The sequence below is a fragment of the Magnolia sinica genome, chromosome 18 (genome assembly GCF_029962835.1).
Source record: "Magnolia sinica isolate HGM2019 chromosome 18, MsV1, whole genome shotgun sequence".
In the NCBI taxonomy this organism is placed as follows: domain Eukaryota; kingdom Viridiplantae; phylum Streptophyta; class Magnoliopsida; order Magnoliales; family Magnoliaceae; genus Magnolia; species Magnolia sinica.
The window spans coordinates 4,516,810-4,542,317 of NC_080590.1; the positions used below are offsets into that span (position 1 = coordinate 4,516,810).

The 25,508-nt window shown below is 41.3% G+C and overlaps 2 protein-coding genes across 5 annotated transcripts in view; both read left to right on the forward strand.

Annotated features, from left to right (window-relative positions):
• Window positions 1–7,202, forward strand: part of LOC131233881 (beta-galactosidase 11-like) — a 74,882-nt gene extending 67,680 nt beyond the window's left edge. Inside the window, exons 1-6 of one of the 4 annotated variants that reach the window (XR_009165393.1) lie at window positions 3,813–4,470; window positions 4,597–4,691; window positions 4,957–5,241; window positions 5,781–5,899; window positions 6,011–6,178; window positions 6,488–7,202. The gene's annotated coding sequence lies outside the window, so the exon portion shown is untranslated. Of the gene's footprint in view, window positions 1–3,812; window positions 4,692–4,956; window positions 5,242–5,780; window positions 5,900–6,010; window positions 6,179–6,487 lie in introns of those variants that run through there. The other 3 variants (XR_009165392.1, XR_009165394.1, XR_009165395.1) reach the window with 3 other exon arrangements.
• Window positions 7,203–12,075: 4,873 nt separating this feature from the next.
• On the forward strand, window positions 12,076–14,386 carry LOC131233712 (uncharacterized). Its single transcript, XM_058230497.1, has 2 exons — window positions 12,076–12,463; window positions 12,647–14,386. Exons 1-2 carry the CDS (start codon window positions 12,125–12,127, stop codon window positions 14,384–14,386), a joined length of 2,079 nt encoding a protein of 692 aa, XP_058086480.1. The 5' UTR covers window positions 12,076–12,124.
• Window positions 14,387–25,508: the final 11,122 nt, after the last annotated feature.

The following is a 25,508-nucleotide window of genomic DNA, read 5'->3' on the forward strand; positions in this document are numbered from 1 at the left end:
TCAACCAAATATTCCAACAGGGCCCACTGCTGATCACCCTACCTTGAAAGTTAGATGCCCAAAAAAATAGGCCAATTCAATAAATATTGTGTGAGCCATCACATGCGGGAGGTTTATGGATATGGTTATCAATTCTTAAATGTCGCTCATCTAATAAATGGAATGGCCTGATTTTCAGAACATACCACGCAGGGATGGACGTGATGAGGTTGATCACCGTCTTCTTCAAGGATAAGTACTGCAAATTCACGAAGCTTCTCTGAACTCCTCACAATGATTCCTCAAATCCATTAGGAAAGATAGGAAAATATAAATAATTCTAATAAATTCAAAAATAGCTTAATTATGATAAAAACAAATTTACGATATTTAAATAGTGATACTAAACCTAGGAAGAAGTTTCAGAATCAAACTCGATGGGAGGCCGTTTATGCCGTTAGCCCGAATCCATGCTTTCAACCACATGCAACATGTCGAGCCGGGGCCGGGTTTGGGTTGATATCTATGTTTATGTGTAGATTGAGAGTACACTTGCCTTAATGGTTTTATTCTGTAAGTTTACTCACATTGTCATTTTTGCTCAAATTTTCAAACTAGAGACCCATCTCTTTGGGTGGTCGTACTAGTTGAGTTTAAACCTAGTGGATCTAACCCATTTGAAATGGTGTTTTAAGCACTTTATCGTTATCCTTAAATAGACCTTATCTCAATTCAGTTTTTCATTCAAAACAAATAGAATTCTCTAATCTGTTCTTCCAAAACAGTATTTGGCATCCTGTTTTTCTTGCAACTAAGTTTGTTGTTGAGTCAACTTACTTTGTACTACGTTCTATATGCTAGTTTGAGCTCATGTACGATAAATGTACTGTTATAACCGGATTATAGTCATTGCATCATTGATTCCTGTTGCACTTGGGGCATGGTTCAAGAAGGGTAAATTTAATTTTAAGTCGTGTGACTCAATCACACCTTCGATGAAATCAATAAATTCTTCTTACATAAATTTAATTAATTTTCTATTTTTGAATTTTTATCTATTGCTTTCAGCATCCATTTCCAACATTCATAAGACAACTCATGCTCTCGCTAAAGGGAAAACACAACTATTAGCTTAATCCAAAACTTTTGTGATCTCCGATAAGTTTTCATGGTGTGGTCCGCTTGAGCTTTGGAAGTGGGTTTTATGTCCTAAAATGAGCTAGTGAAACGGATGGACAGATAAGATGCAACACATGCATCACGGTGGGGCCCATAGAGCTTTGGATTCTTGCAACCTACAAGCTGCGGTCCTAGAAACCTTTGCATGCATGCGAGCCACTGGCTTTAATGAACATAGCCCGTGACGAGGTTGCGTGTAGCACCGGTCATTTTTGTTATGGAAAGTACTTTTAAATGGTGGATTTTAACCATCTCATCTGTTTTGAGCTAGCCCGCCTGATAGAAAGCTTTGAGTCTACTTACATTTGCTAACTCCAGTGTGTGAATGAGCACTTGTCAGGGCTTTGTACATGACACGGGGAAGGGCATGTTGAGGTCAAGAACCGTCATCCTCGGGGGAAAATTATTCTAAATCCATGAAATTTCTTTGGACTCCTCATGGAGATGCCTTGAATCCATGAGGAAAATAAGAAAATAGAATAATTTATATTTATATATATATATATATATATATATATTTCTTTGGACTCCTCATGGTGATGCCTTGAATCCATGAGGAAAATAAGAAAATAGAATAATTTTTAGATATATATATATATATAATAAATTAATTGATGATTAAAAGGATCTTATAAATACTTAAACAATGACGTGAAACCTAGGAAGAAGTGTGGGAATTAAAGTACACCTAAAAGTCTTAGAAATCGTGACTTATTATAAATAGTAAATTTAATATCACTAAAAAAAATATATATATATATTTGCTAAGGGTTTAAAGAGTTTCTGTATTTTACTACGGATATAAACCGTAGCTCTGTTACGACGGCTTTAATCTAAAACTAAAAGTTAGAGATTGGCCGTCCGTAAGGGGACCTATGGGACCCATTGCAATGTACGCGTTTTATCTAAGCCGTCCATCCATTTTAGGGCATGAGCATTAAAAAAGGAGGTAGATAGAAGGCTCAAGTAGACTACACGGTAGGAAACAGCCGAGATTAAGTGCCTACCGTTATTTGTGGTGTGGTCCACTTGTTCCTTTGATTTGCCTCCTTTTTGGGATCATGCACTGAAAGTATCTTTTAAAATATATGGATGGTGTAGATAAACCATACACATCATGGTAGGCCCCACGGAGCGCCCAACAGGACTGACCGTCTCTAATTCCCTGATATGTATTATCAAATACGCACCCGAAAAAGAGCTCCCGCGCCCGGAAAAGGAAACCGTTGCTCTTCTTTTCTTTCCTGCACAAGGAAGCAAGAACGGAAGCCCTAGCCCACCTGCCTCGTGAGATCATCGACCCCACGAACCGTACATCAAGCGTGCAATGGATCTCTCCATAAAGCACAAATTTCTCCCCGAAGATCTACATGTCCTCCTCTTTTTCTGTGTGTGTGTGTGTGTGTATATATATATATATATATATATATATATATATATATATATATATATATTTGTCGTCCATCTATTCGATCGATTTTTTTTCTTCAGATTTTGTGTATTACTGTAGGTTATAAAACGAGTTGCAAATGATTGAATCTGTAAAGTTTACATCAATCATTTTTTAATTTGGTTATGTTATTCTTTGGCACCTTACGTGCTTGATCAAATGCCAAACGGCCCAAACATGCTGTATTGTGGAGAACCCTACTGTATTCCCCTGAGCTGGGTTTTTCTGTACATTGCGTAAAAGAAAAGTTCTATTGCTATAACTTTTCTAATAGAAACTTCACAATGTACTGTATATGTATATCATATTTCATGTGTACAGTTATGATGCTTCAACTGACTGTTTAAATCTGGGAAACCTGCCACATGCGAATCACATCTTTGCTGGTCATTGTCCATTTTGTATGAACTCACTCATCATTCATGACAACAATTTTGTAAAGCCCTTTTGATTGGTGATGCTTCTTTCTTTGCTTTTGATCCCATGTGATTTTCCAAAAATGTCTTTCTGATTATCCTTGCTAACTGTCTCTGGATATGTCTATGAAACTATAAATTCTATAGGGAAGTGGCAAAGAAACAAGTACATTGGTGTCTCTCTGGTTGGGAAGACATTGGTAGTGATGGGATTTGGAAAAGTGGGATCCAAAGTTTCTAGACATGTGAAAGGCCTGGGATGCATGTTGTGGCAAATGATCCATATGCCCCAGCTAATAAAGCAAGGGCTATTGGTGCAAAGCTAGTGTCCTTTGACAAGGCCATAACTGCGATAAGTGGTTTGCAATTTCTTTGAAAGATCTTTGGTGGTTATTAAATTGTTATTGGGAAAGGTTACAATTGCTCAAATTTTATTAAATCCAATGATGTTGTGAATTACTTGAATGGAAATCTGCCTTTGTGAAAATTGTAAAATTAGAAGCTAAGTATATGTACTTTTAACCCAGTCTGGAAAACTTGACACGGGACTTTGTCGGGTAAGAAAACAATTACACATGCAGGCATGCTTACAAATCCGCATGGTAAAATTATAAAAGGAGGATGGGTTAGCTGCCCACAGTTTGTGATAAAAAAATTGGAAAGATTGGAATGGTAATTTCTGTGGCAATTCTAAATTCTTTTCTCATTTATTATTGAACTAAACTCCCTAACTATTATTGAACTAAACTCCCTAACTATTATTGCTCTCTCTCTCTCTCTCTCTCTCTCTCTCTCTCTCTCTCTCTCTCTCTCTCTCTCTCTCTCTCTCTCTCTCTCTCTCTCTCTCTCTCTCTCTCTCTCTCTCTCTCTCTCTCTCTCTCTCTCTTTAAAGGCTTAAATTCAAATTGGTTCTGTTTTGTGCAGCATTTCAAAAAGTAGATGTTTTTTTTTTTTTGGTAAATGTTCAGCATTCTGTTGTGTCACCTGATGAGTGGATAACTTGTTTTTTTTTGGATAAGGACACATGGAGTCGTGGGATCATATGATGGACATTTGGGATCCCAAATAGCACACAGCCTAAGTGTGTGTTGCATTTGTGCTTGACATTGAATATTTTGAAATGGGATATTTTTTCAAAGACCCAAAAAAGGGATTTCCTTTTCCATCTTAGACTCTATGGCAACTGGTTACCATCCAGATGCCTCTTTTTAAGGTTTTGGGAATTTACTAGTCAACAAGAACTTCCATATAGGTGGGATGAATAGCATTCTTTGGACTCTTAGCTTGTTGTACATGCGTGGGCTTAGCAAACCTTGATATAGAACATGTGTAAAGTTAGAATGTTCACCTACAATCCATTGGATTTTGATCCGATTCATGTTGAGGGATCTGTTATGCTTTTGGATCGATTCCAGTAATCATCATTAGAAACTATTGTAATTTCAGGTATAAACAATCATACAGTGGTCAGTCTACTATCTTCATCTTCTTTCATACAAGGTACAAACAATCAGAGGGTTTTATGGCCTAAAAATGTTTTTTTCTATTTTCTTTGTGTTAATGTGTGTAAAGATCAACTCATGCAATGGAATGAACTTTGGAGATACTTTTGTTGGCCCAAATTGACCAAACAAGCCTGTGTTATGGACTGAGAACTGGACTGCTCAGTAAGTGTACTTCTAAGGATGAACTTAAAATAATTAATGGATTGGATTTATTCTAATAGGATAAACAAAAATGAATTAAAAACAACATTGTTATTGTGACAAGAATAAAGATTGTTAAGCATGTCTTAATGGATAATTGTCACCTACAAAATTCATAATGAGGTTGTTTTTAAATTCAGGAAGGTTCTCGCTTTTTTTCTTTTTCTTTTTGATATGGCCTGGCTTTGAAAGAGACTAATTGCATTGACTGCTTTGGTTACTGTAGGTAGAGAGTATTTGGTGACCCACCATCTCAGAGATCAGCTGAAGATCTTGCATTCTCAGTTGCTCGCTTCTTCTCTAAACTACCACATGGTATGCCTTGGGGTCAAGTTCTGTAGCAATCGCTTCACCATTCATTTAATTGATTGAAAGAGAGAAATCACTTCCGCCTGAAGAAGTTTATCGTTCTGCTTATATTGGCAGTATCATGGTGGAACGAACTTTGGCAGAATAGCTTCCTCGTTTGTAACAACTCGCTGTTACGATGAAGCTCCTCTCGACGAATATGGTTAGAAAACTGGAAACCTTATGTATTTTAAGTAATTTGGAGATTTGATAGGAAATGTTGACAGTCATTACTAACTCAAGATGTTTAGTTGGGAATTAGAATTAGGAGACCCTCTAAAGGGTGGAACCAATTCATTAATCTGTTTTATTTTTTCTTTGAATATTAATTAACCAATGTGACAATCACTACCATTTATAAGAATTTATAGTATGGAGATGTTGGGAAGATTAGAAGTAGAAAAATGTGAAAGCCAAGTTTAGAATTTTGCATATCTTTTGACATGGATTGAACATGTGACATTAATTTTTAAGGAACTCCTTGACCAGCGGCAAATACAAAGTAGGCATTACAAGCAATAATGTCCCTATCAGCAAGTAGCAGATGGCTATGAAATTACCTGTTTTTTCTTATCTTTTTGTGGAGATAATGCCTTGTTAGATTTCTTAAGTACAATTATTTTCCTTAAGAGATTGTTCTAAAATAGTTGGAAATGTTCCTCTCCTTATTGCATTCGCTTCAATTTATTTATTCTTATTCAGATTTTCAGAAGGAACGCAAGTGGCGTCACCTCAGGGACTTGCACTCTGCTCTGAGACTTCAAGGGAAGGCTTTGCTTTGGGGGCTTCCCACTGTTTACACAATGGGGAAGGACATAGAGGTGAAAATACTGTGATTAATTTTATCTTTCTGAAGAATGTCATAAATATATGTAAATATCCTCGCATGGTTATTGGAATTATAGTAGACAGTATGAAGTTTTCCGTTGCAGGCCCATGTTTATGAGAAGCCAGGAACTAGTGTGTGAGCTGCCTTCCTCACCAACAATGATACTAGAGTAGCTGCAACTGCAACCTTCAAAGGTGTTGAATTTTATCTACCCCCTCATTCGATCAGTATTCTCACTGATTGCAAGACTGTGGTCTTCAACACTCAAAGGGTAATTTGCAATCTCTACCACTTGTTTTCTCAAACACTGTTAAACAACATTACAGAAAAATTTGTCAGATTTAGGATAACGCTGGAATTAGTGGGTATACAATAGCTCATTGCCTACTAATTGGCTGACACATTGTATTAATTTCATAAAATGCCCTCAATTCATTTATGCTTGGCAAAATGTTTTTACTAGAGACCTCAAATGGGTCTTTTACCATGTCCAACACTTAAATTATTAGCATACAAGTTATAACTATAGCATATTGTCTCAATTTAGCAAATGGTAACCCTGTTGGTTGTATTCAAACAGGTAACTTCACAACACAATGCAAGGGGCTATCATCTAGTGAAGGAATCTCACAAGGACAAGGAGTGGAAAATGCATCAAGAGAAGATCCCAACAATCAGTGACACTTATATTAGATCAATGGCCCTATTAGAACTCATGAACTTAGTAGGATAGAACAGATTACCTCTGGTATATTTTAAGAGCTTTGCTTAACGTTAGATGTATTTTGGATATCGTATTTGTATCTGGACCGAATCTTGTTAGTACAATGGAAGCTTTGCTCTTTCCTTTCTCCATTTGGAAATTGTATCTGTATTTGCAAAACTATGTGTCTTGGATCAGAGCAGTTTCATGATTATCGCTTATATACTCCTGAATTTGAGCTAATCGGACAGTGTCTGTTATCCAAGTAACCAATGGGTTTCTGGTTGTTTCTTTTGCTTTGTTTCCTAGCTATTTTGTAGCAGCAGATCTCTTTGGCTTTTGGATGTTTGCCTTCGTATGTGCTTCAACCTGCTTTTCAACATGAGCTGGACAGACAGGAGAGGCCTAGCTAATCCGAGCTAACTGTGTCAGCTGTTGCAAGCCCAATGACACCAAACATTGGTTTTTCGAGTGTGTTTCCTTGTAGTACCCTTTGTCTATATGCTAATGCTACGTAACAATTTGATATAGTAGGGTGCATCTGTAGCTTGTTTTGAAAATTTTAAATGGACAGATAACTTTTTTGTTGGTATTGTGCTTTTATGAATATATTAAAATGAATGATTGTATTTGATTGAATGAATGAATGATAATGCATAGGTTTATTAATGGATTAAAATGAATGATTTAGCCTCAGTTGTTGAGAACTAACGTTAAAAGTTGAATTTAGCCTAAGTTTTATCTCTAATAACAAGGGATTTCTCTTGCTGTAAGGTTTTTGTTTTAAAAGGAAGTAGCTACGACTCTAGTCCGTAGCCATTTGTACAATCAGTTGCGGACCTAGTGCTAGTGGCTACGAATTCGTAGCCATAGAAGCTTCTAGCTAGTGACATAGAAGCTACGGATCAAGCTGTTGCCATTGCTATATTTCACTACGGATTTACTCCAAAGCTATTTCTTTGAGAGCAATGGCTACGAATTTGCTATGTATAAAATAACCATCTCGCTGCGGGTTAAATCCGTAGTTGTTTCTCCTTTTTTGGTAATGCAAACAGTCGTGATTCCTACTAGACGTCACGGTTTTCCATCAAAAAAAGTGTCCTATTTGGCTCGCACATGTTATTCTTCTAATTATTCTAAACACTTTTCGCAACTCCTAAAGCCCAGCAGATGAAGAGTTATAATCAAACTAAAACTTAATATAAGTAGTAAAAATGAAAATAAAATTGATATTTGACCGTCGACATGATGGAATATCACAAATTAGGTGTGCGCAACCCGTCATAGCGGATTTGGGTGGCTAAAGTAGCTCATCCTACCCTAAAATTATATATGGCACATCGGATAACTTATCCCGGTTTGTGAGATATGCCCGTTTTAAGGTTCTAATGGTCCAAGTCACTTCTACCTCCGATCATCAATCATCAGGCCTTTTCTAGTCCATCTTAGCCATGAAATTGTACACATCCCGCTCTACATCAGTACACGTGGAATCTTAGCAACATTTTAAAACATTGTCGGTCGACATCTTAAAACATTTGTGGAAAGTTTCCAATTCTAATCGGGTGGGCCAAACTGTATCAATAAGGAGTGTTCCTTGCCCCGACACGTAGCAGATAAGGCAGTCGATCCAGACTGTCAATTTAAATAGGGTACATTGAACAGAGAGTTGGAGCCATCAGTTTGCCAGGGGAGGATATCATCCATAACATGGGCCATCAACACAGGACCCACGACCTGGACGATTTGGACACACCGCCCATTGCACCAACACTAAAGCCTACTCTTTTAGACCATGCATTGGGCTTTCATTGCACAGCGCCAGGAGAGAAGCTGGCCCATCCAGACCGTTCATCCAGATGTTCCAATGATGGACGATCAGTGGGTGAAGGAAAGTCGCCGTTAGCATGAATGCGTGACATAAAAACAAAAAAAAACAAAAACTGAAGTCACGATTAACATAAATGCACGTGGAAAAATGTGCCGGAAGTCACTGTCAACATGAATGCCTGTGGAAAAAATTTCCCTTTGGACCGTTTTCCTTCTGGACCACAGATTTAAGTTAATCCCTTTGAACCGTTTTTCCAACAGAAGTACCCGCATATTTCCAAAGAAAAATCAAACAGGTTGTAAGTTACACTCGTGTTTTGTTTCTGGCTTTTGAATAAAAGTTCATCTTTCAACAAAAAAAAAACAGAGAGAGAGAGAGAGAAAGAGAGAGAGTGCTAGCGAAGTCTATTGGCAACCCGTGGTTGAGAAAGAGATTAAAGAAAGAAGTTAGGGACATGGGGAGACAGAGGAAGAAAGGAGAGAGTGAAAAAAGAGAGATGAGAAAGAAAGATACAGTTTTTTCAACATGCCTATGCACTGAGTCAGTAGAAACTAACTGGTGTATTTTTTTTAGTTGTAAATACTTTGTACCTAAATAGAGGTCCAGGTGTAATTAGTTTATATGCTATTTTGTTTTGGTTTTTAAGTAGTAATCTGTCTACGGGTAAACAGATTGTGTGCTTGGCTAATATGTAATTGTTTACCATGAATAAAGTAGGTATTTATACCATAAAGCTTGAGCAGTGAATATTTCAAAATTTACAAATCACATAAGAAAGACTTTATTCTTTTGGAGCCCTAAGAGAGCATTAGGGCCTGTTTGGGAGCATGGATATGAAACCCCCTAGATTTGAAACCCACTAGATTTGAAATCCTCTTATCGTGTTTGGCACCCTAGTTTGAAAATCAACTTTAATCCAAAAGTAGCTATTCATAGTATATTTGCAGGGATTTGAATATATAATTTTTGACACAATGGTTGTAATAACCCCGCTGAAATATATACTTTGCCAAAAATGATGAAATTCCAAGTCCCAAATGGGCCACAAGCACAAGATCACATCCAAGTGACTAACCAACGATTTTTAACCGTTGATTTACATTGACAATTTTTGGACGATACTGATCATTGTATTGAAGTAATTATAGCGATGCAATTAATAATCTAATTGCTTTAGGATATCATTAGTGGGCCATGTGTCCAATAGATTAATAACTATTGATACACATGTTATACGAATTCTTATGGATCCATCCCTCAAGGAACTGGACATGGTAATCTTTTTATCATCCGGCTCGAGCAAGAATCATATGAATAAAATGGATCCATATAAAATATATATGTCATCTATACATTTATGACTCCATGTAAGAAAAGATTTACCGGATTCCATTTTTCACATTAAATCACTATGTTTTCTTTGTGTTCGCTTGGTATTATTGGATTGTTATCCTAGATTCATCTCCGTGTGCTTCCGCAGTCCCCGACACCATTTAACAAAGCCTATGTGGAACCTACCATGATGATTATACATCAGCTGCATTCCTCTTTTTTTCTCACTTTTTTTTTTTTTTTTTGACATTAATTGCATGTAGCCTAGGATGAAGGGATTCCTGCAGTTGTAAGCTCTGTGGGCCAATTGCCATAAGTGTTATATGCACTCTATTCATTTCGCCAGCTCATTTTAGGGCATGATTAGAGTTGGAAATTTTCCACGAATTTTAAATGCAAAACTAGTTAGGTGGATCGACCGACCATGGGTGGGCCCCACTGTATTATTGAGGAGCTTTCCTCGCCCTGAGACGTAGCAGATAAGGCAGTGGATCCACTGTCAATTTAGTAGGTCACATTGGAAGGATGATTGGAGCCATCAGTACGCGAGGAGAGGATCATCCTTTAACATGGGCCATCAACATAGGACCCACAAGATGGACGAACTGGATATCCACCTTGACTGTTAGGGGTCATTTGGCAACGTGGATTTGAGGGGGTTTCAAATCCCTTTATTGTTTAGGGGCATAAAGTAACTGAGGGTTTAAAATCCAGGGGTTTCCCATCCCCTTTTTGAGGGGGTTTGCAATCCAAGGTGATAGCTTGGATTACACCTAAAATCATTTTAATAGTTGCATGAATAACATGTGTGTCACTATACACTATCATTTTATTGGGCACATGGCATACTAAATGATGATCAGCACCGTCCAAACATTGTCCATGTAAATCAACACCGTCAAAATATTATCCAGCACCGTCCAAACATTGTCCATGTAAATCAACAATTGAAAATCGTTGGTTAGTCACTCAAACATGATTTTGTGCTTGTGGCCCATCCTAGACTTGGAATTTCATCATTTTCGAGCAAAGCATATATTTTAGCAGGTTTATCACAACTGTTGTATCAAAAATTACATATCTCACTAATTAGAGATATTAAAGTTGATTTAGTAATTAAATTCAAATCCTTATAAATATACCATGTATAGATACTTTTTGGATTGAAGTTGATTCACACTCAGGTGCCAAACACACAGGGAGGATTGCAAATCCAGGGGTTTCTAATCCTGGGTTCCGAATCTAGGGGGTTACAAATCCACGCTCCCAAACGGGCCCTTGGACCACGCCGCAGTGCATTGAACCATGCATTAGGCTTTCCTTGCATGGTGCCAGCAGAGAATCTGACCCATCCCGATCGTTCATCTAGAAGTTCTAACGGATGAGATGATCAGTGGGGTGAAGGAAAGTCAAGTCAACATGAATGCGTGTGGAAATAAAAAAAATTTTTAAAAAAAAAACAAAAAACAAAAAGACCCCTTAGTCAACGAGTCGTTAGGCTACGGTGTAAAGTTCCCCGCAACAACCGTTAGTCTACACTGTGAGTTCCCTGCACGGCTACAACAAGACGTTAGCCGACAGCCAATCTGGACGGTTGTAAGCCATTCATTGTAGATAGATTACAGCCCAAGTTTCCCACTCAGCGAATGATGCTGACCGTCTGGTTTGGAGGTTAGACCACTGATCTCTTTAGCCATCCAGCTAGGACGTGGATTGTCGTGGCAGGAGCTCTGTGGGGCCCGCCGTGATGTATGTATTTTATCCACGCCGTCCATCCATTTTAACATATAGTTTTAATGCATGATGTATGTATTTTATCCATGCCGTCCATCCATTTTAACATATAGTTTTAATGCATGAAACCCGAAAAGATGTAGATCAAAGCTCAATTGGGCCACACCACAGGAAACAGTACGAAGTAAACGCTTACCGTTGAAAACTGCTTGGGACCACAGAAGTTTTTGATCAAGATGATATTTGTGTTTTCCCTTCATCCAGGTCTATGTGACCTTATGAACACGTTGGATGGAAAATAAATATCACGGTGGGCCCTAGTATAGTTTCATTGGTGGCCTCATAATCACCACTGCTTCCTGTGGTGTGGCCTCCTTGAGCCTTGGATCTGGCTCCCTTTTTTATCTAATGGCTTAAAAATGATCTTTTAAAATGGATAGACGGCGTGGATAAAACACACGCATCACGGTTAGCTCCACAGAGCCCCTGCCAGGACCGAAAGAGTCCTGATTGGGGTAGGGTGGAATTGGTGGCGTCCACATGGTTGACGCTAAAGACTACAAAGTGTTTTTAACAGTAAACCAAGGAAATCAAATGATAGATTACTAGACAAGAAGATGGTGGTGATGCAATGTGGAACCGACAGCAGCCATTTCGGCGATCCGATGCCATGGATCGGTGTATATATAACAGCAGCTTCTCTAGTTTGCTCACTTGCCATGGCGGCCGATATCATTAACGGGATCCGCCATCGAAAGCTCTGGTTTCCATGCAGATTCTTCTCGCTCAACGCCACTTCCTTGACCCTTCTAGCAATCGCGACGAAACTGCCTGTCGATCTTAGCACTCCAATGCCCCTGCCTCAAGATCAGCTCACCAAGCTCAGTGGGACCGTCCTGATTTGCACCGCAATGGCCAACTTCATGCCGTCTTTAGGAACCATGGAAGACTCCCAGGTGATCTTGAACGTCGTTCCTTTGATAATTCTAGTAATCACCATAATTATCAATGTCTGCATTCAGATGAGTACCAAAGTAATTTCTGCCTTCGTAACCGAACACATCATAATCCTGTTTTTCATGCTAATCATGCTCCTGATTCTTTGTTCCTCTGCTTTAACGGTTTCGACCACAAGTCAGTTGCTAAAACAACAGTACGAGTTGAAACACCATCAAGCTTCAGATGGGCCAGATGTTAAAGTTGAGACATCCACCGTTACGAAATTGAAAAATGATGTGAGGAAATATTGGATGATGGCCCATAGCTCTAGTCCTCAGTATGTTATCAGTCGCTCCTTGATTGGCACCGCTTCGGGAGCTTTCTGTCTCTTGGGTGCTATCGTTCTGACGGAGGCATTCATCGCATCACTATGTCTAATTCCTTCAATATACTTGTGTGAAGTTCTCGATTGTCCTTCAACTGCTCAATCCCCATACGAGTGGTCGACTAAGCTTGTCTCATTTTCTCAAGTAATTGCAGTAGGGGTAGGAACCATAGCCCCTGCTTGTAGATGTTTTGCCGGCGTCAATTCGAGGCGCTTTCAGATAAAAACATGGAGTGAATTCAAAGGCGAGTTTAAGGTGGAGAGGTACTGGATTCAGAAATTGGTGGAATGGAAAGACAGCCCTTTACATTTCGACATCAAGAGCAGGAGCTGTCTAAGGTTCGTCTATGGCTTTAGAAATCTAATACTGGATGTCTGTCTACAAATGCAAACTGCAATAGTCTTATTCAGCAAATCTGTTCGATTAGCTTTCATGTTGGTCATGACTGGGCTCAAAATTGTGCTGTCCTGCTTCCTCTCAATCCTACCACGAAGGCAGTTCAAGTCCTCTGGAAGCGTTTCGAATGAGGAAACAGGGTCTTCTTCAAGTACAGAGAGAGGCCTGAATGATTTCGTATTACACCTCGAGGGTGAGGAAAAATTGGTCCATTTGATCATGAAACAAGGCTGCATCGACACAGAGAAATGGATTCGTAAAGGTAGAAAGAACCAATTAAAACATCTTATGGATCTTTTAAGCAAATCAACAATTTCGGAAGGCTTCAAGGGAGTTTGCGATTTTGACAGCGACGTAGTTCGCCCGGTAGGTTTGGAGGAAAGTCCTCCCAACTGCTGGGCTCTGCCTTTGGTAACCCTGGTGAGTATAGCCATTGCAATTCCTTGCACGGACCGAGAACTGATCAAACCATTGCTACGTGGGGTACATGAAGGCCTCCGTTGCGTAAGATTCATAGAGAAGAAGCTGGATTTGAAATGGCTGGTAAACATTAAGGAAGCAGCAGATATCGTCTGGCTAGGTGTTGATCTTAAACAAAAATGGTTCGATGTGGATATTGCCATATTGATCCCTGGAGAGAAGGATCCCAAGAAAATAATCGAACGCCTTGCAGACATTGGAAAGGAATGTGTTTTGGACTTTGAGAAGACCATGGCGCCTGTGTGGGGAAACAAGAAGAAGACTCTTAAGTGGACGGCCAAAGCATTGGCTGGCAATTCTCTCTATAGAATCTGTCAAACCATTCTGGATGACTATGAAAACAAATTTAGGAGAGCGGAAGAGCTGTTCGAATGGTTGTGTGTAACGATTTCTGATATATTGGGAGCCTGTCTTACCAATTTACCGCATGCGATATCCATCGAATGCTCTTCCGGTGCCATCGAAGCAAAGGAAGATAGCATTAGGAAAGCAGCTTCTTTTCTTGGCGAAGCTGAAAACATATTAGAAACTCTCGGACAACAAGGGGTTCAAGATCTGGGCATTGATCAATGTGCCTATATCGACGACTGGCGTACCAGCAAACTGAAGAAGAACACGTCGCGCCTCCCTGCTGCTATTTCCAATGACGATATGTCTAACGCTACTTTAGGTGAATGACGCAGGGATGAACGTGATGAGGATAACTACCCCGAATCCACGGAGCTTCTCTGGACTCCTCACAGAGACTTCTCGAATCCACGAGGAAAAGAAAGCAGAAAATAGAAATAAATTCTAATAAATTCGAAATTGATTAATTGATGAATAAAAACGAGTTCACAACCCTTTAAATAGGGCTACCAAGCAATGGGAAAGAAATTAGAAGCAAACTACAACTCAAACTCTTAGAATCCGCGACTTACTATAAATAGTAAACTTACTATTTATAGACGGTCGTGATGTCTACTAGTGCGCAAGGTTTTCGGCCAAAAATAGTAAGTGTCCTATTTGGCTTCACCAAACCGTTCTCCTAATTATTCTAAGCTCTTTTCACGTTGGGCACAACTCCTAAAGCCCGACGGATGAAGAGTTATAATCAAACTAAAACTTACTATTTATAGTAAAAACGAAATTAAAACAGGGAAACGACCATCAATCCAGGGGTTTTTCGCAATTCCGGCCGCGCAACCCGGCGTAGCGGGTTGGTTGGCTTCAAGCTTGCTCTACCCCAAAATCATATATTTTACGCCGATAACTCATTCCGGATTGCAAGATACGCCCGATTTAAGGTTCGATGGTCTCGATCACTTCTGTCTCCGACCGGGCCTTTTTCGATCCATCTTGGCCATGTAATTGTCTGCGACCCGCTCTACATCAGTCCTCTCCACTTCAAAAGAACTCGCCCTCGAGTTCTCGCCATGCTCGGTTCATGATACTCGGTCCAGTCCGCGACATTGAAAGTCTGTGAGATTGCCATATCATCTGGAAGATCAACAATATAAGCGTTATCATTAATCTTTCGGATGATTGGGACGGGTCCAATCTTCTTATTTTTCAACTTGTTGTACGTCCCGGTCGGAAATCTCTCTTTGCGCAGATGGACCATAACGCGGTCGCCCACCTCGAACACTTTTTGTCGCCGATGCTTGTCCGCTTGTTCCTTGTACTTATCGTTCGAGGCATGTAGCTTGGTCTGCACTTCTGCATGGATGCCCATGATCCTGTCTGCCATATGTTCTGCTGCAATGCTCGTGCACAGGTGCTTGGGCGAGGGACCAAGTCAAGTGTGTGGCGAGGCACTCGTCCGTATATAATCTGGAATGGTATCTCCCTATGAAGCGGTTCACCATGTTGTTGAATGCAAACTCGCTGAGACAAGGCCAAATCCCATCGGTTCAGTTTGTCTCTGAAATACATCAAGGAGGTTTCCCAACGTGCGATTCACAACTTGAAACTGCCCATCATGGTAAGCACTACTCAATTGAAGTCGTGTATCGAATCGATTCCATAAAGTCCGCCAAAAGTGGCTAATGAACTTCGTGTCACGATCGGAAGTAATGGTCTTGGGGACCCCGTGTAGCCGAACGACCTCCCTGAAAAATAAATTCGCCACGTGTGTTGCATCGAGCGTCTTCTTGCATGGGATAAAGTGTGCCATCTTTGAGAAACGATCTACCACCACGAACACCGAATCCATGCCGCGTTGTGTTCGTGGGAGACCAAGCACGAAGTCCATTGATAAATCCTCCCAAGGACCATCAAGTATAAGTAACGGGGTGTAGAGGCCAATATTCTGAGATTGCCCCTTGAAGGTCTGACAAACATGACAACATTATACAACTTTTTCCACATCACGTATCAATTACGGCCAGTAATACCGCTCTTCCACAAGAGCTTGTGTCTTGTCTTGCCCAAGGTGTCCACCGAGGCCACCTTTATGTAGCTCCTGAATAATCTGCTCTCTCAGTGAACTTTCTGGGGTGCATAATTGATTCCCTTTGAAGAGGAAACTGTCCTGTATATGAAGATCATTGGGGTGACCTTCTTGACACTTCATCCAAGAATCTTTCAGGTCCTTATCCTCGGCGTACAGCTCCTAAAGACAGTCGAAGTTGACTACCTCGTTGCTCATCATAATAAGTAGTGATGCACGACTGCTAAGTGCATCAGCCACCTTGTTCTCCTGCCCTAACTTGTACTTCAGAACGAACGTAATTTTTTGTAAAAATGTAACCCATCTAGCATGCACACGATTCACGTTAGTCCGACTATTAATAAACTTTAATGCTTGATGGTCGATGTACAAAACAAACTCTCTTTGAATCGAGATAATGCCGCCAATGTCGCAGCGCTGAACAACTGCATACAACTCAAGCTCAAAAGTTGACCACTTCTTTCAGGCTTCATTGAGTTTCTCACTGTGAAAGGCTACCGGTCCGCATTCCTGTGATAATAATCATCCAATTCTGACGTATGAAGTGTCACACTCAACCTCAAACAACTTGTCAAAATTAGGAAGCACCAAGACCGTTGTTGTGGACAAACGATGCTTGATCTCATGAAAGCTCTTGTCAGCTTTATCAGTCCATTGGAACGGTCCTTTTTTCATGCAATCTATTATAAGCGCGACTATGGTGCTAAAATCTCGTACAAATCGACGATATAAAGTAGTCAACCCGTGGAAACTCCTCACCTCATGAATGTTTGTCGAGATCAGCCATTTCCTAATGGCTCGCACCTTTTCATCGTCCACATGGATGTCTGTGGACGTTACAACAAATCCTAAAAATAACAGGTTGTCCGTTAAAAAGCTACACTTCTTCAAGTTAAGGTATAACTTATTAATTTGTAGGACCTGCAGCACCTGCCTGAGATATTTCCTATGCTCCGTCTCATCCTAGCTATATATCAGTATGTCATCAAAATATAATACCATAAATCGGCCAGTGAACGGTTTTAGAACTTGATTCATCAAACGCATAAAAGTACTTGGTGCGTTCGATAGGCCGAAGGGCATGACCAGCCACTCATACAACCCTTCCTTAGTCTTGAATGCCGTTTTCCACTCATCACCGGGTCGAATACGAATCTGATGGTACCCGCTCCTTAGATCTAGTTTAGAGAACACCTTGGCCCCTTCTAACATATCGAGCATGTCGTCCAACCGTGGTATTGGGAACCGATATTTGATGGTAATTTTGTTGATTGCCTGGTTGTCGACACACATGCACCTTTGGCGTTAATAATGCTAGTACGGCACATGGGCTCATGCTCTCTCTCAAGAGACCCTTACGGATTAATTCCTCCACTTGTCCCTTAAGTATCTCACACTCCTTTGGACTCATCCGATAATGAGGGCGATTGGGCAGGCTAGCCCCAGGGACGAGGTCTATGTGATGTTGGATGTCCCTCATGGGGGGCAATCCATCAGGTAAATCCTCAGGCCAGACTTCTTTGAATTCGTTTAGCAACAGTCTTAAACTTGGAGGGATGTTTAAGGGTTCCTCTTCCTCGCCCTTTACTATTACGGCGTATACCTCGCCAGTTTCCTTGGATTCCTCCATGAAATCCCGAATGGTCAAGAGGGAACTCCCCTCCACTTTAGAGGCTTCAGGGTGGTTCTCTGGTGCCATAGGGGCAAGGATTATTTTTCGACTATCCTTGACGAATACGTAGACATTATCTCGTCCCCGATGGGTCGCATCACGGTCCGACTGCCAGGGTCGACCGAGTAACATATGACAAGCTTCCATATCGACCACGTCACAAAGTATTTGATCTTTATAATTTTTGCCAATTGAAAACGAGATAGTGCATTGTTCAGTTACCTTGGTCTCATTCACCTTTTTTATCCAGCCAATAGAGTATGGAGAAGGATGCTTCATCGTTGGTAGCCGCAACTTGTCCACCATTACTCTCGAGACGATATTTTCGCTACTACCACTGTCTATGATCACATCACAGACCTTTCCGTTGACGGTGCACCGAGTACGAAATATATTGTGTCGCTGTGGATGTAATTCCTTTCGTGGGGCATACAGTAATCGCCTCACAACTAGAAATTCGCCACGATCCTCGCCCGTCACTTCATCGCCACCTGCTATTTCTTCAGTGGTTTGTTCATGTTCATCAAAGCGATGGTCTTCTTCTGCGGCCTCATCTTCAGTGCCCCCTTCATTTATAGTCAAGTGCGCTGCGGGACGTTGAGGACAAGTGTTTGATAAGTGGCCTGGTTGGCCACAGCGGTAACAATTGTTCGACCTTGGCCGAGTATAAGGATTTGGAATCCTACTCGGACCTGCTGTTGTGGGTGCTGCACGTTGAGGTCTAGAAGAGCCGCTCCCCGTATCACGGTTCGCGGTTGTAGGAAGTTGAGGTACTGGATCTTTTCCTCGTGGCAGCACTGGATCTTGTGTGGGACCCGTAATGGGGGGTCGATTTGAAGGATATGGACGAGCAGGAGCTCTTGCAAGTTGTGTTTCTGCCCTACCCGCCAATTGAACTGCTTCATCCACGGTCCCGACTGGGTACATCTGAACTCGGTCCTGAATTATCGGTCGCAACCCACCTATAAATCGTGCCACCTTCTGTGACTCAGATTCTGACAGATCGTTTCGTGTAGCCAACCGTTGAAATTCTTCAGTGTAATCTGTGAGTTCGATTTCCTTTTCTGCAATTTTGATATTTGTAACATCCTGGCTCATAATCACCGGGGAGAAATCGAGATCGAAGAAGACGCCTCATCCGTGGCCATGATGAGATGGGCGTCTTGTTCTGACGGGCTCATGAGAGTTGTAATTGTTCCCACCATACAGAAGCACCATATTTTAATTTAATTGCTACAAATTTTACCTTTTTATGATCTGGCACATCCATATAATCAAAATATCTCTCTATTTCGGCTAGCTAATCGAGAAAATCTTCTATGCGTAATAAACCATTAAAACTAGAAAGTTCAGCCTTACCTCGATAATTTCTTTCAACGTGATCTAGATGTTCGCCTCCATGGATTGGTCGTCAGGCAAAATCCTCATTAAGGTCCTCGTCGCTAGAGCTTGAATCATCTGGTGTAGCCCTATAGTTTGTCATTGGTAGTGCTCTACGAAAATCGGGGTTGTGTCGTACAGCAACCATGGGTGGTGGAGCCACCATGGGTGGTGGAGCACCGCCTAGGGCTCGGGGCGGAAGTAGCGCATCCGCAAGACGGTCGAGAGTTGCCTGCAGCCCTTGCATGGTCAACTGACTCTCCCGGTGGAAAGCTTCCATTCTTTCCGAAAGATAACGAATCCCTGGATCACCGTCCACAGGATTTTGATTCATACCTTCGTTGTTTGCCATCGGCCCAAGGAAAATCCTCGCTTTGATACCAATTGACGCAGGGATGAACGTGATGAGGATAACTACTCCGAATCCACGGAGCTTCTCTGGACTCCTCACAGAGACTTCTCGAATCCACGAGGAAAGAAAGCAGAAAATAGAAATAAATTCTAATAAATTCGAAATTGATTAATTGATGAATAAAAACGAGTTCACAACCCTTTAAATAGGGGTACCAAGCAATGGGAAAGAAATTAGAATCAAACTACAACTCAAACTCTTAGAATCCGCGACTTACTATAAATAGTAAACTTACTATTTATAGACGGTCGTGATGTCTACTAGTGCGCAAGGTTTTCGGCCAAAAATAGTAAGTGTCCTATTTGGCTTCACCAAACCGTTCTCCTAATTATTCTAAGCTCTTTTCACGTTGGGCACAACTCCTAAAGCCCGACGGATGAAGAGTTATAATCAAACTAAAACTTACTATTTATAGTAAAAACGAAATTAAAACAGGGAAACGACCATCGATCAAGGGGTTTTTCGCAATTCCGGGCTGCGCAACCCGGCGTAGCTGGGTTGGTTGGCTAAAGTAGCTCGTTCTACCCCAAAATCATATATTTTACGTCAGATAACTCATTCCGACTGGCGTACCAGCAAACTGAAGAAGAACACGCCACGCCTCCCTTCTGCTATTTCCAATGACGATATGTCTAACGCTACTTTAGGTGAACTGCGTCTATCTATCGAGTAGGGATCAAAAGCTTTTGATTCGAGGAGATAAAAGGTATATCATTATTCATGGCTTCGATCTAATTGATCACCAAATTACTGGAGTTTACCATAGGTCGTTTGGATGTCGTAAGTTTTATTAGCTGTAAATTGCTTACACGCCAGCTTAGTGGGTGTTACCATCATCCATTCACTTCATCTGTTTTTCCATACCAGTCCCAAAAATTAAGCACATTCAAATCTCAGGTGGATCACGCCTATATCTGGGAATCAAGTCGAGTCGGACAAGTTGGGGCTGACATGTTCAATCCTGTTTTGAAATATACTGATCCAAACTCAATCTGACTTGGTACCAAGTCCAACATGCCTGACCTGATTTGAGTCTGGGTCTCACTTTGAATAATTAAGACTGAATTCGACCAGGTTACAAGTATCAAGTGGGGTTTGGTGCAATGGGTATATATCCACGGCTAATCACAACTCACTTAGGTGTACTTGCTAGAATCACATCCTCTCCATCAACTACATGACTTCTAAGATCTAGGGGGTTATACCTCACTACGATAGCCATTGACGCTATCAAACTATATTCAGTATGCAGGAGATGCAGATGATGCGCATACTAGTGTTCATGTGGAATAGGAGCTAGATGGTCTTGCGACTTTTTGTTCATGATTTCATTCGTATTTAATTTGTATTGTCATATATCGTAAAAGCTTAAGACATTGGTTTGTATAAGTTTTCAGGCAGCCACTTGAATATTTTGTTATATATATTTGTGTAGAGAATTCCAATAAATCAGTTCTTGATTTACGGAATCCTCCTTGATTATAGGAGACATAATTTAGATTATACGGTTTCCATTTGTTTGTTATACGGTTTCCATTTGTAGTTATCTTTCCTATTTTATCTCTGTATTCAAACTCTTCTCTGCTTTGTATACGTCTATATAAATGGAAAACTCAACCCCATAAAAGTATGGTGGTTTTACAAACATTGTTATGGTATCAAAGCCTTCTTTGGATTAACCTCCTTGATCCCCTCATGGCCGATTCTTCTTTCTCCTTCAACACCATGATCCACATGGTTACTATTAAACTCTCCTCCACAAATTATCTTCTCTGGCGAAATCAACTTCTCCCCCTTCTTCAATGTCAGAACCTCCTCAGCCATGTCGATGGTTTAGTTGCAGCGCCTCCAACCACCATCGCCTCTGATTCTTCCTCTTCTCAATCGAATCCCAAATATGTGGAATGGCAACTTCAAGATCAACGTCTTCTCAGTCTCCTCTTCTCCTCGTTGACTGAAGAAGCCATGGTCGAAGTCCTTGGTCTCACCACCGCTCATGATGTTTGGCTTGCTTTGGAAAATTCCTTCAACCATATTTCTAAAACTCGTGAGCTTCGCATCAAAGATGATTTGCAACTCATCAAACGTGGCACCCGAAGTGTCACTGAATATTCTCGTTCATTTAAGGCTTTATGCGACCAACTCACTGCAATGGGCCGCTCGGTTGATGATACGGACAAAGTTCACTGGTATCTCAGAGGATTGGGGGCTGACTTTGCTAATTTTTCTACTGCCCAGATTTCTCTCACTCCATTACCAGCCTTCAAAGATTTGGTTCCCAAAGCTGAAAGCTTTGAGATTTTCCAGAAGTCACTCGGGTCCTCCTCCCCTATTTCCTCTGCTGCTTTTACTGCCACCAATGGGTCTCTTCCTACATCTCATGGTGGTAGTTTCTCCAAGTCTCGTCGTTCTCGCGGCGGCCACAATGGAGGCCATGGCCATGGACGTGGTAAACGGGGTTCTTATACCCCTCAGTGTCAAATCTGTAAGACTGAAGGTCACACTGCTGATCGCTGCAGGAACCGTTATGATCGTGCTGAACCGACGACATAGCTTGCTGAAGCTTTCACCACAGCATGTTCCCTCTCAAATGGCTCGGAATCTGATTGGTTCACTGATACAGGCGCTTCCGCTCACATGACCCCTGACCCTTCTCAGTTGGACAAGGTTGAGCCATATCATGGTAAGGACTGTGTAATAGTAGGCAATGGTGCTTCTCTTCTTATTACACACACTGACACGCTCTCTCCCTCTTCCAATTTTCAACTTTTGGATGTTCTTGTTGTTCATCGTCTTACCAAAAACTTGTTATCCATCAGCAAACTGACCTCTGACTTTCCTCTCTCTGTCACTTTTTTTCATGATCATTTTGTTGTACAGAATCGAGTAACAGGAACGGCAGTGGCAAAAGGTAAACGAGAAGGTGGTCTGTATGTGCTGGAGCGTGGCAACTCTGCATTTGTTTCTGTCCTTAGAAATAAGAATTTACATGCTTCCTTTGAATTATGGCATACTCGCCTTGGTCATGTAAATCACTCTATTTTATCTCTTTTGAATAAAAATTGACAATTATTTCTTACTTCTCTGTTGCCTAATCCATCTCTTTGCTCTACTTGTCAACTCGCTAAGAGCCATCGCTTGCCTTATTCCCCGAATACTACTCGATCTAATGTTATTTTAGGTCTCATCCATTGCGATATTTGGGGTCCCGCTCCCGTCAAATCTAATTTGGGATTTAGCTATTATGTGTTATTTATCGATGATTACTCTCGATTTACTTGGCTCTATCCAATGAAATTAAAATCCGATTTCTTTGATATTTTTCTCCAATTTCAAAAATTGGTTGAAAACCAATACTCCACCAAAATCAAGCTTTTTCAAAGCGATGGTGGCGCCGAATTTACAAGCAATCATTTTCAATCTCATCTTCGACAATTTGGCATCCACCACCAAATGCTTGCCCATATACTCCTTCCCAAAATGGTAGAGCTGAGCGCAAACATCGTCATGTGACAGAAACTGGCCTTGCTCTCCTGTTTCACTCCCACGTTCCTCCTCGGCATTGGGTTGACGCTTTCAGCACAACAACCTACATTATCAACCGGCTGCCTATGCCTGTTCTTGGTGGTCTTTCACCTTTTGAAGTTTTATTTGGTAAGCCTCCTAATTATGAGAATTTCCATCCCTTTGGCTGTAGAGTTTACCCATGCTTACGTGATTATGTACCTCACAAATTTTCTCCCCGTAGCTTACCGTGTATTTTTCTTGGTTATAGTTCCTCACATAAAGGCTTCCGTTGTTTTGATACTATAACTTCTCGCACATATATTACACGGCATGCTCGTTTTGATGAGAATTTTTTTCCATTTTCACATACTTCCAGTGCTGCTACTCTTGCTGATATTGATTTTTCACATTTTTTTGAACCCTGCGCCCTTGAACCATCTCCTAGCACATATTCTCCTACTACTACGCAGGTCCCTCCTTCTCCTTGTCATTTTTGTGCAGATGACTCTGCTATTGAGTCCTTGCAGGTTCCTTCTTCTGTTATGGAGTCCACATCCCCATCTGCTGCAATCTTGCCTGCACCTGCAACTTCTACGGACTTGGCTCCTCCTGCAGCTCCCATGGACTCGATACATGCCATTACTTCATCAGCTCCTTCTACTTCTCATCCCATGACTACACGATCAAAACTCGGAATTTTCAAGCCCCGGCATCCTGCGCATCTCAGCCTTGTGCAGTCTTCTCCATTGATCCGTGCACTGCTTGCCACCTCTGAGCCCAAGGGATTTAAATCAGCTGCCAAAAATCCAGCTTGGCTTGCTGCCATGGATGAAGAGATGAAGGCGCTTCAAACTAATGATACTTGGGATCTTGTTCTCCGGCCCTCCAACACCAATATTGTCGGTTCCAAATGGGTTTTTCGGACTAAATTTCTTTCTGATGGATCCATTGAGCGCTTCAAAGCTCGCCTCGTTGCAAAGGGCTACACTCAACTTCCCGGTCTTGATTACACGGATACCTTCAGCCCTGTGGTCAAAGCCTCCACAGTTCGTGTTGTTCTCTCTCTCGCTGTGTCTCAGAAGTGGCCCATACGTCAACTTGACGTCAAAAATGCCTTTCTTAATGGCGTTCTTCATGAAACTGTCTATATGGAGCAGCCCCCGGGCTATGTTGATCCTTGCCATCCCCTTCATGTTTGCAAATTAAAGAAGGCCCTCTACGGCTTGAAACAAGCACCCCGTGCTTGGTTTCAACAGTTTAGTTCATTTCTTCTAAAACTTGATTTTTTTTGCAGCCGCGCGGACACTTCTTTATTTGTCTTTAATGGGCAAGATGATCTTATTTATCTCCTCCTTTACGTTGATGACATCGTACTCACTGGGAATAACTCTGCTCTCATCAACCGATTTATCTCCCAGCTGCACTCTGAATTTGCTGTCAAGGACTTAGGCCCGCTGAATTATTTTCTTGGCCTAGAGGCATCTTCCACACCAGACGGTCTTTTTCTCAGCCAAGTTAAATATGCTACTGATGTCATGGCCCGTGCTCAATTGTTGGATAGCAAACCGGTTACTACTCCCATGATTGTCTCTCAACGACTCTCCTCTAAAGGTACTCCATTTGGGGATCCGACTCTCTATCGCTCCTTAGTGGGAGCCTTGCAGTATTTAACGATCACGCGTCCTGATCTTGCCCATTCAGTCAACTCTGTAAGTCAGTTCCTTTATGCGCCTACTGATGTTCACTTTTAGGCAGTCAAGCAAATCCTTCGCCATGTCAACGGAACACTTAATTTTGGTCTCCAGTTCACTTCCTCCTCTTCCATGGGCTTAGTTGCATACTCGAACACTGATTGGGCTGGCTGCCCGGACACTAGACGCTCCACCTCTGGCTACTCAGTTTTTCTTGGCAAAAATCTTGTCTCTTGGAGTGCCAAGAAACAGCCGACAGTTTCTCATTCAAGCTGCGAATCCAAGTACCGAGCTCTTGCCCTTGCTGCTGCTGAAGTCTTATGGCTCACTCATCTCCTACAAGATCTTCGAGTTCCTTTAACTCACCAGCCTCTCCTTCTTTGTGACAACAAGAGTGCAATTTTTTTGAGTTTCAATCCCGTGTCCCACAAGCGTGCCAAGCACATCGACCTTGATTACCATTTTCTCCGTGAGCTCATTGTTGCTGGCACTCTACGTCTCCAGCATGTTCTGTCTCACTTACAACTGGCTGACGTCTTCACCAAGAGTGTCTCACGGGATCTTTATGTCTTCTTTCGATCCAAGCTACGAGTTTGTGTTAATCCCACTCTTAGCTTGCGGGGGGTTGTAGAGAATTCCAGTAAATCAGTTCTTGATTTACGGAATACTCCTTGATTATAGGAGACATAATTTAGATTATACGGTTT